The following is a 12054-nucleotide window of genomic DNA, read 5'->3' as shown; positions in this document are numbered from 1 at the left end:
GAGATGCATAAATATTTTTATAATCATCATAAAAAATCTGTTTTAATAGTATATAACTATTTTAGTTTATTTAAATGGATAAGGTGTGTCCCTCCTATTATCAAATTCCATATAATGACTAATCAATCAGCTTTTAATTGATACAATTTTTAATTTAAAAAGAAAAAGAAAATTTAGAGATCTAATATGTTGAGATTTTGAATTGCAAACAATATCCAGTATATTCTATACTTATGGATGAAAATTAAAATTTAGTTGGTCAAACTAAAAAAAAGTAGATAAAATATAACCAATAATCATTAATTTCCCAAGGTTCCTACTTCTATAATCTATAATACATATAGATTGATTCAACTTTAGAATCTAATCATATGCTAAAAACGGCTATTCTATTTCCCAATCGAAACAAAACAAATTAATACCAATCTTCTCTCTAAATTTTCTTTTCTTTTTGAAGAAAACCAGAAACCTAATTGATATTTATATATTTATATATATGAAAAAAGACAAAGTATTAAATTGGACTTATACAAGAAATCTAGGGAGGCCTACTTTATGACCAAATAATTGAACATCTTTCTGGACTTGCTCTCTGTACTCTTTGAAGCTAAATTTCTTATAAACTGAAGGCTCACACCCACTTTTTATTTCTGTATCATATGAAGGGCAGAAGAAATAAGCTGTCGAGAATCTTTCAACTCGTGGATTGGTCACCACTCGATGTTCAACACTCTTATAAACATCACTGCTCCAAGCCTGCGGTGCACAATAATGTTTTTAATTAGTTTGGTATTGATTATAATTAGATCTCATCATTTACTAGGGAAAATGGATTAGTAAATCCAAAATTATAAATGAAATTGATAATATATATCCCACATAAAACATTGATCATTTTGGGCCAGCAATTTTGAGATTTAAGTTAGTTATAGGGTCAAATACAATTAACCCTATGAATTTAAGTGTGAACTACTTCTTTTCCTCTTGAATTTTAAAAATGTATTGTTTCTCCTTTCATATTTTAGTTTTAAAAAAAAAACATAAAAATCAATGGAGAAATAGTGAATTTTCAAAATTAAAGGGGTAAATAGTAATTTGAATATAAATTTATAAGAATAATAGTAACCCTTAATCAACCGTCTAGTTCATAAAAAATAGTATTCTAATTTAACTTATTTTTATGATAAATTAGTCCATAATTTGAGATTAACTCATAAAAATTTAAGAAGTAACATATCTATCAAACACATTAATGAATTTTTATTTATTTTCAAAAATATATAGCTTTTATTTATCCAAATATGGACTAATTTATCATAAAAAATTTAAGATATTAATTTTTTTTATTAATTAGACCCTTCAACCTTTTTGTTTGTTGTTTGGATATAATTGATCCAAAAAATAAATTTTTTGGACCCAACTATTAATTATTTTATTCTTAATAAATTTATATTTATTATAAGTGTCGACATATTTTTTTTGTAGAGACAGTATATAAATAGGTAATTAATTACCTGAAACAAGTCTCCGATATTTATAATTAGAGCTTCAGGATTAGGTCTAACAGCGAACCATTTGCCATCTTTGACTAGTTGCAATCCTCCAACTTGGTCTTGGTGCAGAATTGTGAGAAAATCACTGTCTGTGTGCGGCATCAGCCCAAATACTTCGGCAGGAATTTCACATGGCGGGTACCTATTCAGTCTTAGATAGCAGGTGCTCGGCAAACAATTTTCTTTGAAGAATGTTGATTTTTGGCCCAATTTCTCCGCCAAAATTTCTGCTAATTTTTGTGCTAAATTCGCAATTGTTGTACCAAATTGCTCCATTGTCGAACTGCATAATATGATAAATAAGGAATTTATTAGATAACTTTCTATATTAGTAACGAATTAATATTCATCTATCATGCACAACAATCTAATCATCTATCAATCAAAATGTTAGCCGAGGCTATATATGTTCATGACTCTGACTTGAGCTCGAGTTGGATCCTCTTCGAGCCTAATTTAAACTTAATATTTACTATCTTTGGCTTATGTATTTTAATTTTTCAGGTTTGAGTATGATCTAATTTTTCGGACCTATATTAAATTTTTTATAACCTATTATAAGAAAATGAGTTTATTATGAGTTTGGGACGGACTCGAAAGAAAAATAAGTTTTCAAGTCCGGCCGAGCAAATATCTAACTTTATGATTCTCGGATTCGAACTTAAAACGTGAATAATTTTATACTTAATTAAATAGAATTAACAATTCTAAAATGTTCTCGAACTTGATGGAATCTCAATCAAGTACTTGTGAGTGTGAATGTACCATTCCAATTGTATGAATTATGAACAAGATGGGGCCATAAAAAAATTGATGGCAAAGAGCAAGTTCTAGTAATTGCAGTCCTTTTGGCAGAGCTACAGCTCATAAAATTCACGTGAGGACTTGCTAAAAGTACAAATTAAGACCACACCATGCATGCAAATAAATTGTACGTACTCGAGTTGATGTGGGAGACAAACCAGCTAGGCTTGATGTTACCACAGCGGAACTATGACTACAAGTTAGGGAGGGTTAATTATACAAACACTTGATTTTGAATGAAAAAAATAAAAGTTTGAAGGAGCTAATTGTAAAAATAAATCAATTTTTTTTTAATTGGGAAGAAGAGCACTTTAAAATCCACAAGCGCTCATAACATTTGAATTACAGCTCATTGGTAAAAAAATCAAAATTTAAAAAGAGTTATTTTAAAAGAAAAATAATTGAATAACTCCATCTCAAAAGATATTTTATTAATGAATTTCGAATTCTAAATAAACCAATCAATCTCAATCTACTAATAACCGATTTAACTCGACTACTTTATAGCTTTTTTAAATTAGCAATAATGACATGTGAGATTCAGGAGAAATTTTTACGTAGACTCAGTCCACCACATCATCTGTGGACTAAGCCTATCTAAGAATCTCTCGAGATTCAGTAAGAGTGCATGAAATATAATTTTGCTACTGAGATTGTCTTTTATTATTGTTATTAGAAAAAGAATATAATTTTGAAAAAGTAAAACTATCAAATTATATAGTGAACATTAGTGTGTCTGAGCCCGGGTTTGAACCGGGGACCTCTAGTGTGTGAGACTAGCGTGATAACCGACTACACCACCCAGACAAGTTCAATGATGTACTCATGTTACTTACAAGAAAGACAGCCTTTATAAAACTGTCCTAAGGAATAATTCGAATCTAAAATTCTAAATTTCGATTAATTATTATTAATCTATAATGAAAAAAACAATTTATGAGAATTGCATAATTATTTATATATAATATTTGCATTTTTTAGCCTTATTTTAACAAGTAGGCATCTTTTTTCCAAATACTAGACAAATAATACATTACAATATACTAACTTTTTATTGTTTTATCAACTTGACAGACAGAGTCTGCTTTGACAAGGAACATAGATGACCTGTTGGGTGAAAATTGTTAGGCTTGTCTCTGTATTTTGCTAGGTGACATTTTTATCATCTTATGCTAGTTAACTTATTGAGTTGTCTATTGAAGATAATCATGCATGAGTCATCATGAGGGTAAAAAAAAAGTTGCACTTTCCAAATTAAAATATTTTTACATAACAGTTATCGGCTTTTAGAATTTTATATCTTAATTAGTAACAAAACTTTAATTTTACCAACAACAAAATGTCAAAAAATGAATTTCGTCGAAAAGTTATCTGGACGACCTAGAAGAAAATGAATATTTTTCCAATTTTTTTATGTTATTGGAAAATAATTATTCATTTTGAAATGGCATATATAGTTTAACAATCTTACGTCGAATATCTTTATTGTCCACCTAAGAAGAAATTCACCAAAAAATGTTTAGTGATGTGTTATTGTTGATAGAATTAATATTTGGCTATCAAAATGTAAGATTTAAAAGTCGGACCGTAAAAACACTATAGTTTGGTAACAGGTAAAAACACTATAGTTGCTCGGATTATTAAAATATAAAGATAAAAGAAATGAAAATACCTGAAAGTAGTGAACCCATTATTAGCAGAAATATCAGTCATAGGAATATGAAAAGCTTCAGACCAAGACATCTGACTTAAACAAGTAGCTGTCGGAGTTCCCCAACGGTAAGTGCCAGAAGAAAATTTCAAGAACTTGTCTTCTTTACTCTTACGATCAAACGGCTGTCTGAAAAGCTTAACTTGTTCTTGTCTCATCTTCTCCAAAATCTCACGTGAAATCCCATGATTCACAACTTGGAAGAATCCCCATTCTTGAGAAGCCCTAGCTATCTCTTCTTTGCACTTTTCTTTCTCCATTTCGTCGTCGTTGTCCGCCTTTAATAAACGACTAATGTCAATCAATGGAAGTTCGCATCCTTCGACGGTTGATGTCTGAATATTTAAGTCTTCAAGCATTGGTTTGTTGTCTAGAAGTGTCCGATAGATCTTGTGAAAAGGTGGCTCTGTGTCCATGGTTAGAGACTGGATCGAGAAAAAGAAAAAAATATATGATTAGAACAGAAAGAAATGGTAGATAGAGAGTTTAAATATATGAAAAAGGGCTAAGAAAATTAATTTTTGAGGGAGACAAAATATAAATTTCTCTTTTTCTATTTAGATTTGTTTTTGCTTCCTTTGTCTTCCATGAAAATGTTATGGGTTTTTTTGACTTTGGAGAAAAAGTTGATTGCATGTCTTTTTGTTCAAAAGCTCGAATATATCTTATTTTTCTTGTTGGTAATTAATTTTCGGGGTCACTATACTTTAATTGTATTTCATATTAGATATTGTACTATAATTTATTTCTTTTCGGAGTTAATTAAACTCTAATCATATTTTAAAAGGCGAGATGACTATCCACATATATAATATGAAGTATAATTTGACAAAATAATTAATAACCGATTGTCATATACGCATAGTTTGATCAAAAATCACCTAAGACCCTCTTGATGTTGCTAAAATTGTAGTTCGGTAACTAAACTAAAATGAGTTAAAGTATGATCACCAATTTAAAATAAGTGAAAAGTACAAAAAAAAAACCAAGAATAGATTATCCTTTTCTTGGAGTACTTGTAGTATAACAGTTGTTGTTTTCTTGTAAGACATTGTTCCTATAAATTGTTACAATAAATTCATAGGAAACGAAGATCAAAATCAACAAAAATGGCAGTTCCACACAATATTTATGAGTTTTCTCTAAATACTAAGGTTGATTGGGATTTAATTAAGGACAAGATAAAAGAATAATTGCACATAATGAATTGCTATATAATCTCTCACTATTAAGCCTAAATCGTGTTTCAACATATTTTACAAAAATAATTAAAACTTTATAAATTTGTATAGAACTATTTATAAACGGTGTAATTCACTCATGTACGAATGATCCACCCATGAACCCGAGCTTGGAGAAAAAATTAAAATTTGATGGAACTGACTACTAAATGATGCATAAATGAGGGCAAAATTAATTAGTTAAATATTAGTTAATATTTATGATAGGCATCAATTATTTAATTATATGACACTTCATTTGTAAAAAAAGTTCTATCATGTGATGGATATGTGCATCTCCAAGACTCCAACAGTAGATGTGGGACAATTTTAATTGGCAATCAATCATTGCTTTAATGGGCTTTAAAGTATTGATGATGAAGGATTTAGAATCTCCTAACAGAAGAAAAAAGGGACAATTTTCACCATTAAATTGTGCATGCTTGTGAATAGGAAGCATTCAACTTTTTTCGTCCTTTTTTTTAAAATTTTGTTAAAGATAATCTCATATTGTTTAAAAGAACAAAATAAATGAATTTATAAACGTGAAGGTTCAACCATCTATTAAATAGTCTAATTATTAGGTTATGATTAAACCTATAAACACATTCCATATGCATGTGGGTTGTCACATTTTCACCTATATAAAATCAATTACTCCTACCAATACTTTTAATATGATATCAGAGCGGGTATGGCCTAAATTCTATGTTAAATTCCATTTTAAAACCAATTAGAGTTAAGTGGAGGTGCCCAACCAATATTTAAACACATGTCCATTCATACAAATAACCAATGTGAGATTCTCACTTCAAAATTTCCCCTCACGCGTAGCGTGTCCGGGCCGAGCAATTAATCCACCCTCACGCATCTCACGTGAGCCGGGCCAAATGCAATTGTGTGAATGGATAAAACTCTGATATCATGTTATATATCATCTTAAAACCAATTGGTGTTATTAAATGGAGATGCACAACCAATATTTAAACAACTGTCCATTTACAAATACAACTAATATGGAATTCCCATTTCAACAAATTTAGCCAAAAAAATATGTTTTTCTTTCTACCGAATAAATTAAATAAACCTAGTTGAGATGTTCGGGCGTGTTTTTGACTCCAATCTTTTACTAAAAAAATCAAAAAAAATTATTTTTAATTTCAATTAAATATTATCAATTCACTGCAATCTAATTTAATTTATTTTAAAAAAAAACTATTACATTTAATTCTTTATGAATATAGGAGGGGAGGAACAATTTTCAAGTAGTGTTATTAATATATTTCTACGGTCGGCAAGACCGGTGGCTGAAATTCTATGATATTGTCAAAAACATATGGCCAACAAGACCATGCCCCACGAAAAGCATTTGGTCTCCTTTTATTTGATATCCAAAAGTCTTAATTACCGATTGGTTTTGCTTCTAAGACCTCGACAATAATTTAATTGCACATCAGAACAAAACTACGGTCCTTGCAACAACACACATCACAATAATATTTTAGTTTTCTGTAGTAAATTAGTAGTAATACTTTTTTTCATTATTCGAAATTCCTAATTAATGAAGGAATAGCACATATAAATATCTCGAAATAAGCATGATAAATAATATTAGAAAAAAAATTTTAATTTTAAAGTATTCATTAGGCATGCTCATGTTGACTATATAACCTTTTAGCAGTCACTTCAGTAACATTGCTCAAATAGTCTTTTTGATAAAATTAATATATATTATTGGTGATAAAATATTAATATTTTAACTAGAAACTTAAAAATATTAACATTTTAACTAGAAACTTTCTTTATATAGAAAAATTATAGCTAAATAATTAATGAACTAAAATGATCTTTGTGTGCCCAATTGATTGAAATTCGGCACTTTTCTCAGATTCCATGATCACATGGAACAAAAAAAATTAAAATCATAATAATTAATGGACCCAAATAATCATTCAAGAGAAAACGATGCATAAATTGATAAGAAAGATAGACAGAGAATATACAAAAATATTATAATTAAATAAATAATTGTCAAATCCACACACAAGTTGTAAAATTTAATTTCTCTTGCCTGGTTCATGAGTTTATCTGATTCCACCATTTTTGCTTTTCTTGTTAATCTTTTTGTCAGTACTTCTGCATTAATCAGTAAGGAAATTTCATTAATGGAAATTAATTCTTGAATTCGGGAATAAAAACAATAATATAAATAAAAATTTATATGTATGCATGATCAGTTTTATTTTATTCTGTGCATGGCAATGCACGAAAATGTCAACGTCTACAAGTTATTCTCAGCTAAGAAAAATTTGATTATCTCTTACGTTACTCAAAGAATTTTTGTAAACAATTGTAAGTGAAAAACAAAAGGTTGAAAACGAGCAGAAATATTAATTAGTTGATTAGGACAGGGAAATTCTAATAATAGAAGGACTGAAATGCAAATTTAAGAGAAGTATAGAGAAGAAAAAAATTGGTACTCACAGAGAGAAGGAGGAGAAGAATTTTTGTGTAGTCCAGTAAGTTTGGAGAGGAGATATTTTATAGGGTGAGAAAAGAGAGGCACCCCATCATCAAAATAATAATGATCAGCCATGGTGTCGGGAGATTATGATGAAGATGATGAGAGTATCGTACTATTGGTCTAATTAATTCAATCTTTCAATCATAATTATGATAATACCTAATTAGGCCAAACACATTTTAAGGTTTATATATTTTCAAGTTTTTATTTATTTAGTCCTTTTCGGACTTTCGTCTTTACAGAGCTTTATATTTAATCTATTTTATATTTTTAGGTCTTTTTTAGATGGAGAAAGACTATGAATTACACTTGTAGTCAGTGACGGAGCTATACGTTCTACACTAGAGAGGCCAAATTGCAATATACATTATATGTGAATAGGTAATTTTTAAAAATATAGAGGGCTAAATCATAATATAATTTAATTTTTTAAACTAATTTAAAAAATTTGGAAAGTTAAGGGGGCGATAATTAGGCGTAGACCGTAGACGGAATTAAAATATCCATCTAACTCAATAAGTTGTCAAAATGAGCCATGTAATCAAATTTGAATGATGGGCCATATAAACAAAAATTTAAAAACATGTAGACGTGTGGAATAAAAACACTTAAAAAAGGAACCAGATAAATAAAATTTTTAATTTATAAAGGCCTTATGTCATTTTTTAAGTGAAAATTATTCATCACATAACAGCTACTAATTAAGCTACATGCTCGCAGCTTCAATCCATAAGAACTCATAAAATAGAAAACGAGTAGTGCTTGAATCTATTAATAATAAACTTTAAAAAAGATTGTTATAAATAAAAAAAATTAATGGGTTAATCCTACTACTAGTGTTAACAAACGGGTGACCTATATCACCTCGAAAATACTACTCTTGTTTATCACAGATTGACAAGTTAGAATTTCATTTTCATTTTCTTAAGTTAATTAAATAGGTAAATATCCATAATATTATCAATTGAAATAATATTAGTCAATAAATATTCATAGTGCATGGATCTTTCTCTTCACTCAAGTGAAATTGTAAGTTTAAACTATACTCATATATGCAGCCGTTTAAATGTAGATTAAAATTTATTTTTATATAAGATTTTTTTAGTTCAAATGGTTATTAATGTGAATCTAAAAGATTCAAAAATAATACTTCATAGTAAGAATCTATTTATGCACCATGTAAACAAAATGAGTAAAGTGAAATATCGGAAATGAATCACTTAATTAAGAAGAATATTATATAATAGTTGCTATATTTTTACTAAAAAAATAAAACTCTAAAAGAATGTGTATACGATCAAATTACTTTATTGATTTGGAACGGAACGGGTAATATTTTTTATGTAATAGACAATATAATAAGTCTTTTCATATTTGATCGATTTAGTATCATAATCAAGTAATTAAATAGTGTTCAATTAACACCAAAGAAACCTTATCTATAATGAAATTTGCAGACATCATCACATTCATTATTAGAGTAGACGAATTTTGTGATTGAGAAAGACTATTAAGAAATTGGATATGATTAGTTTTAGAAAAGTATATTAGATGACCAACATTAATTAATGATAATCACTCATTTAATTGAGTGCTAACAATATAGAGATAAGGGAGCGGTAGACTTGGAAGAATGAGGACCAAATAATAATGTTGTGACTAAAAACTTTAGGTACCAAAAAAAGAAAGACTTGGTGCAATCTACACCAATTGAACTTCAAATCTAAGGATTGAATTGAAAAGAAATCTGAGAAACAAGTCACATGATTACTACCCTTTCCAATCGCATAACTGTAACTGCTGAGTCTCTGTCGGCACATACGTGGCAACATTTAGAGTCACATGCATCTTAACTCCACACTACTAATCTACTTGTGCAACTGCTATCCGTTCAATTCTTAGTTTATTTTTGCATTATTAAAATTCCATTTTATGTTGAATTCTTTAGGGAAAATAGTTTTATATATTTATAATTTAATTGAAGATATTTTGTTATATTTTTTTGATAATTTTATTCGGTTAATTTGACAAATTAGGATCATTATATTTAAATTTCAATCTGAATGAATAGAATAAATATCAAAATGTATGATGACGAATGATTATTATTTTTTCCGTTCCAAATTAACGGGTATTTTTTTACTTCAAATTATGGACAGTTTTTTTTTTATAATTGGAAAGGAGAGCGCTTGTGGAAGAAATAGAACTCCCGATCTGCCAGTTTGCTGCCTAGCGCTTACACCATTTGAGCTACAGCTCATTGGTAGATTATGGATAATTATCTGTTAATTTTGTTTTCAAAATTAGAATTCATTGAATGTACTGAACTACAATTATAAAAATCATATAACAAAATTTAAATATATAATTTTTTAAATTTAAACTCTAATTTAATATACATATAACGATAAAAAATATTAATCGTAAAGAAAATGAATCTAGCCGTGAATCTCGTTAAAAGTGTTATTTTACTTTGCTCAACAATTAACACTTGCATATTTACAGTTTTTAATAATAAAATTAATATTTCTATACTAGATGAATTTGTATACGTGTATATACCGTCTAGATAAAAATAATTTTTACTATGTATAATGAATAGAAGAATATCAACTATTTTTTTTATTTTTTTATAATTCTGTTTGTGGGAGGAATCAAACCCACGATCTAATAAATTGCTGCATATTGTTAATACTATTTGAACTGAAAAAATAGCAACTAATTTTAGAATTGATACGAGAAATTTCATCAAATTGAGCACATAAAATATGCTAAGATCTTTATTATTTGTCTTAGGGAAAAAAATAATGCATGTGCAATGCTTGTGACTAAAACGACAGTATATCATAGCTCTATGATATTTTGCCCTAAATTCTTAGTACATCATACCCCTATTAATTTTATTTTAACAATATTGCCCCTCTACGATTATTTAAATATCTTCTGTAGTCCCTTTTCATGGACAACAAAAATCCTCTTTTTTATAGATTGTACCAAATTTATCAATTAGGCAACGTGGCCTTCTGCCTACAATAAATTTTCTATTCTCTTTTAGGAAGGCAGAATTATTATTAAATAATAAATATTATTTGTTTCCACGACATTTTCTGCCATGACCGTCAACTTAGGCATGATATCAAGCTTCTTCGTTCCTATGTTTACTAGCATTTCGTCAGTTGGATCACGTTGCAGAGAATTTGTGATAACAATTTAATTCAGGAGAACCTCCTAAAATATTATTTAATCCAATAATTAAAACCGCGACATAATTAACAACATCACGATTCAGAATAAAGACTCAGAAGACCAAGTCGGAAACAAGCAAGGAGCAATTCCAAAGGGAGATCAAGACTCGAATTAAGATTAATTAGTTCGGATCAATGTAAAAATCAAGATTCAAAATATAGGACTAGTGTGGAACGGTTTCAATGGAAAAACTCCAACTGCAGATCAAGTCTCGTAACTATTCGATCATTTTATTTATCAAAAAAAACTATTCGATCTTTTTAACTTTTGAATATCCATTTTTTCTTAAATATTAATTTAACTTAATTTCATTAAGACTCTTTTGTTCAATTTTTTAAATATCTTTTCTTTTCATTTATTTATGACCAACTCATTTGATTTTGTCGGTTATAATTTAATTTTGTTAAGTATTTTTCGATTGAAAAAATGTTAAGTTATTAATATAAAAAAATTATTTTTTTATACATCAATATGTCTCATTGGCTATAATTAAAATATTTTAATCGAAATCAGATTAAAAGTAACGTTTTAAAAAAAGTGTTATAAATAAATAAAGTTGATAAATTCAAGATTTTTGAGAGATTATATTCTTTTTATTTAAAAAGTTCACGACACTGAAAATAATTGAGTATTAACTTTTAATGTTACTAAGCTTCAACCTATTGGTTATTAATAGGCAAAAAAATACAAAAAAAACCTCTAAATTTATCCAAAAAGTACAAAACAATCCTTAAATATTTTTTGAACACAAAACAGCCCCTTAAGTTTATTTTTTGAACAAAAAAACCCCTCCGTCCATAACTTTGACTAACATACGTTAAATGGGTGACGTGGCACTTGGAAAAAAGTTCTAAAACATCCTAAATTTTTAAAATACTTACCAAATTCATATTTCAAACTTTTTGTATCATTTCTCCCTAAAAAAATGTTCAAAAATACTCTTGATTTTTAAAACATTTACCAATTTTGTAATTATAATTTTTTTATTAATTTACC

At 28.1% G+C, this 12054-nt stretch overlaps 1 protein-coding gene and 1 non-coding gene across 2 annotated transcripts; both read right to left on the bottom strand.

The window, feature by feature from the left end:
* Positions 1 to 275: 275 nt before the first annotated feature.
* LOC126666315 (gibberellin 2-beta-dioxygenase 8) lies at positions 276 to 7916 on the bottom strand. Its single transcript, XM_050359333.2, has 5 exons — positions 7773 to 7916; positions 7360 to 7424; positions 4030 to 4493; positions 1515 to 1836; positions 276 to 756 (listed from the first exon to the last, which is right to left on the bottom strand). Exons 2-5 carry the CDS (start codon positions 7387 to 7389, stop codon positions 526 to 528), a joined length of 1047 nt encoding a protein of 348 aa, XP_050215290.1. The 5' UTR covers positions 7390 to 7424; positions 7773 to 7916; the 3' UTR covers positions 276 to 525.
* On the bottom strand, positions 3091 to 3164 carry TRNAV-CAC (transfer RNA valine (anticodon CAC)). The gene has a single exon. It is a non-coding gene; the product is annotated as a tRNA-Val (tRNA).
* Positions 7917 to 12054: the final 4138 nt, after the last annotated feature.

This window comes from Mercurialis annua, linkage group LG1-X (assembly GCF_937616625.2).
Source record: "Mercurialis annua linkage group LG1-X, ddMerAnnu1.2, whole genome shotgun sequence".
Lineage (NCBI taxonomy): Eukaryota > Viridiplantae > Streptophyta > Magnoliopsida > Malpighiales > Euphorbiaceae > Mercurialis > Mercurialis annua.
The sequence above is the reverse complement of the archived record's forward strand: the minus strand, read 5'-3'. Positions and strand labels throughout refer to the sequence as shown.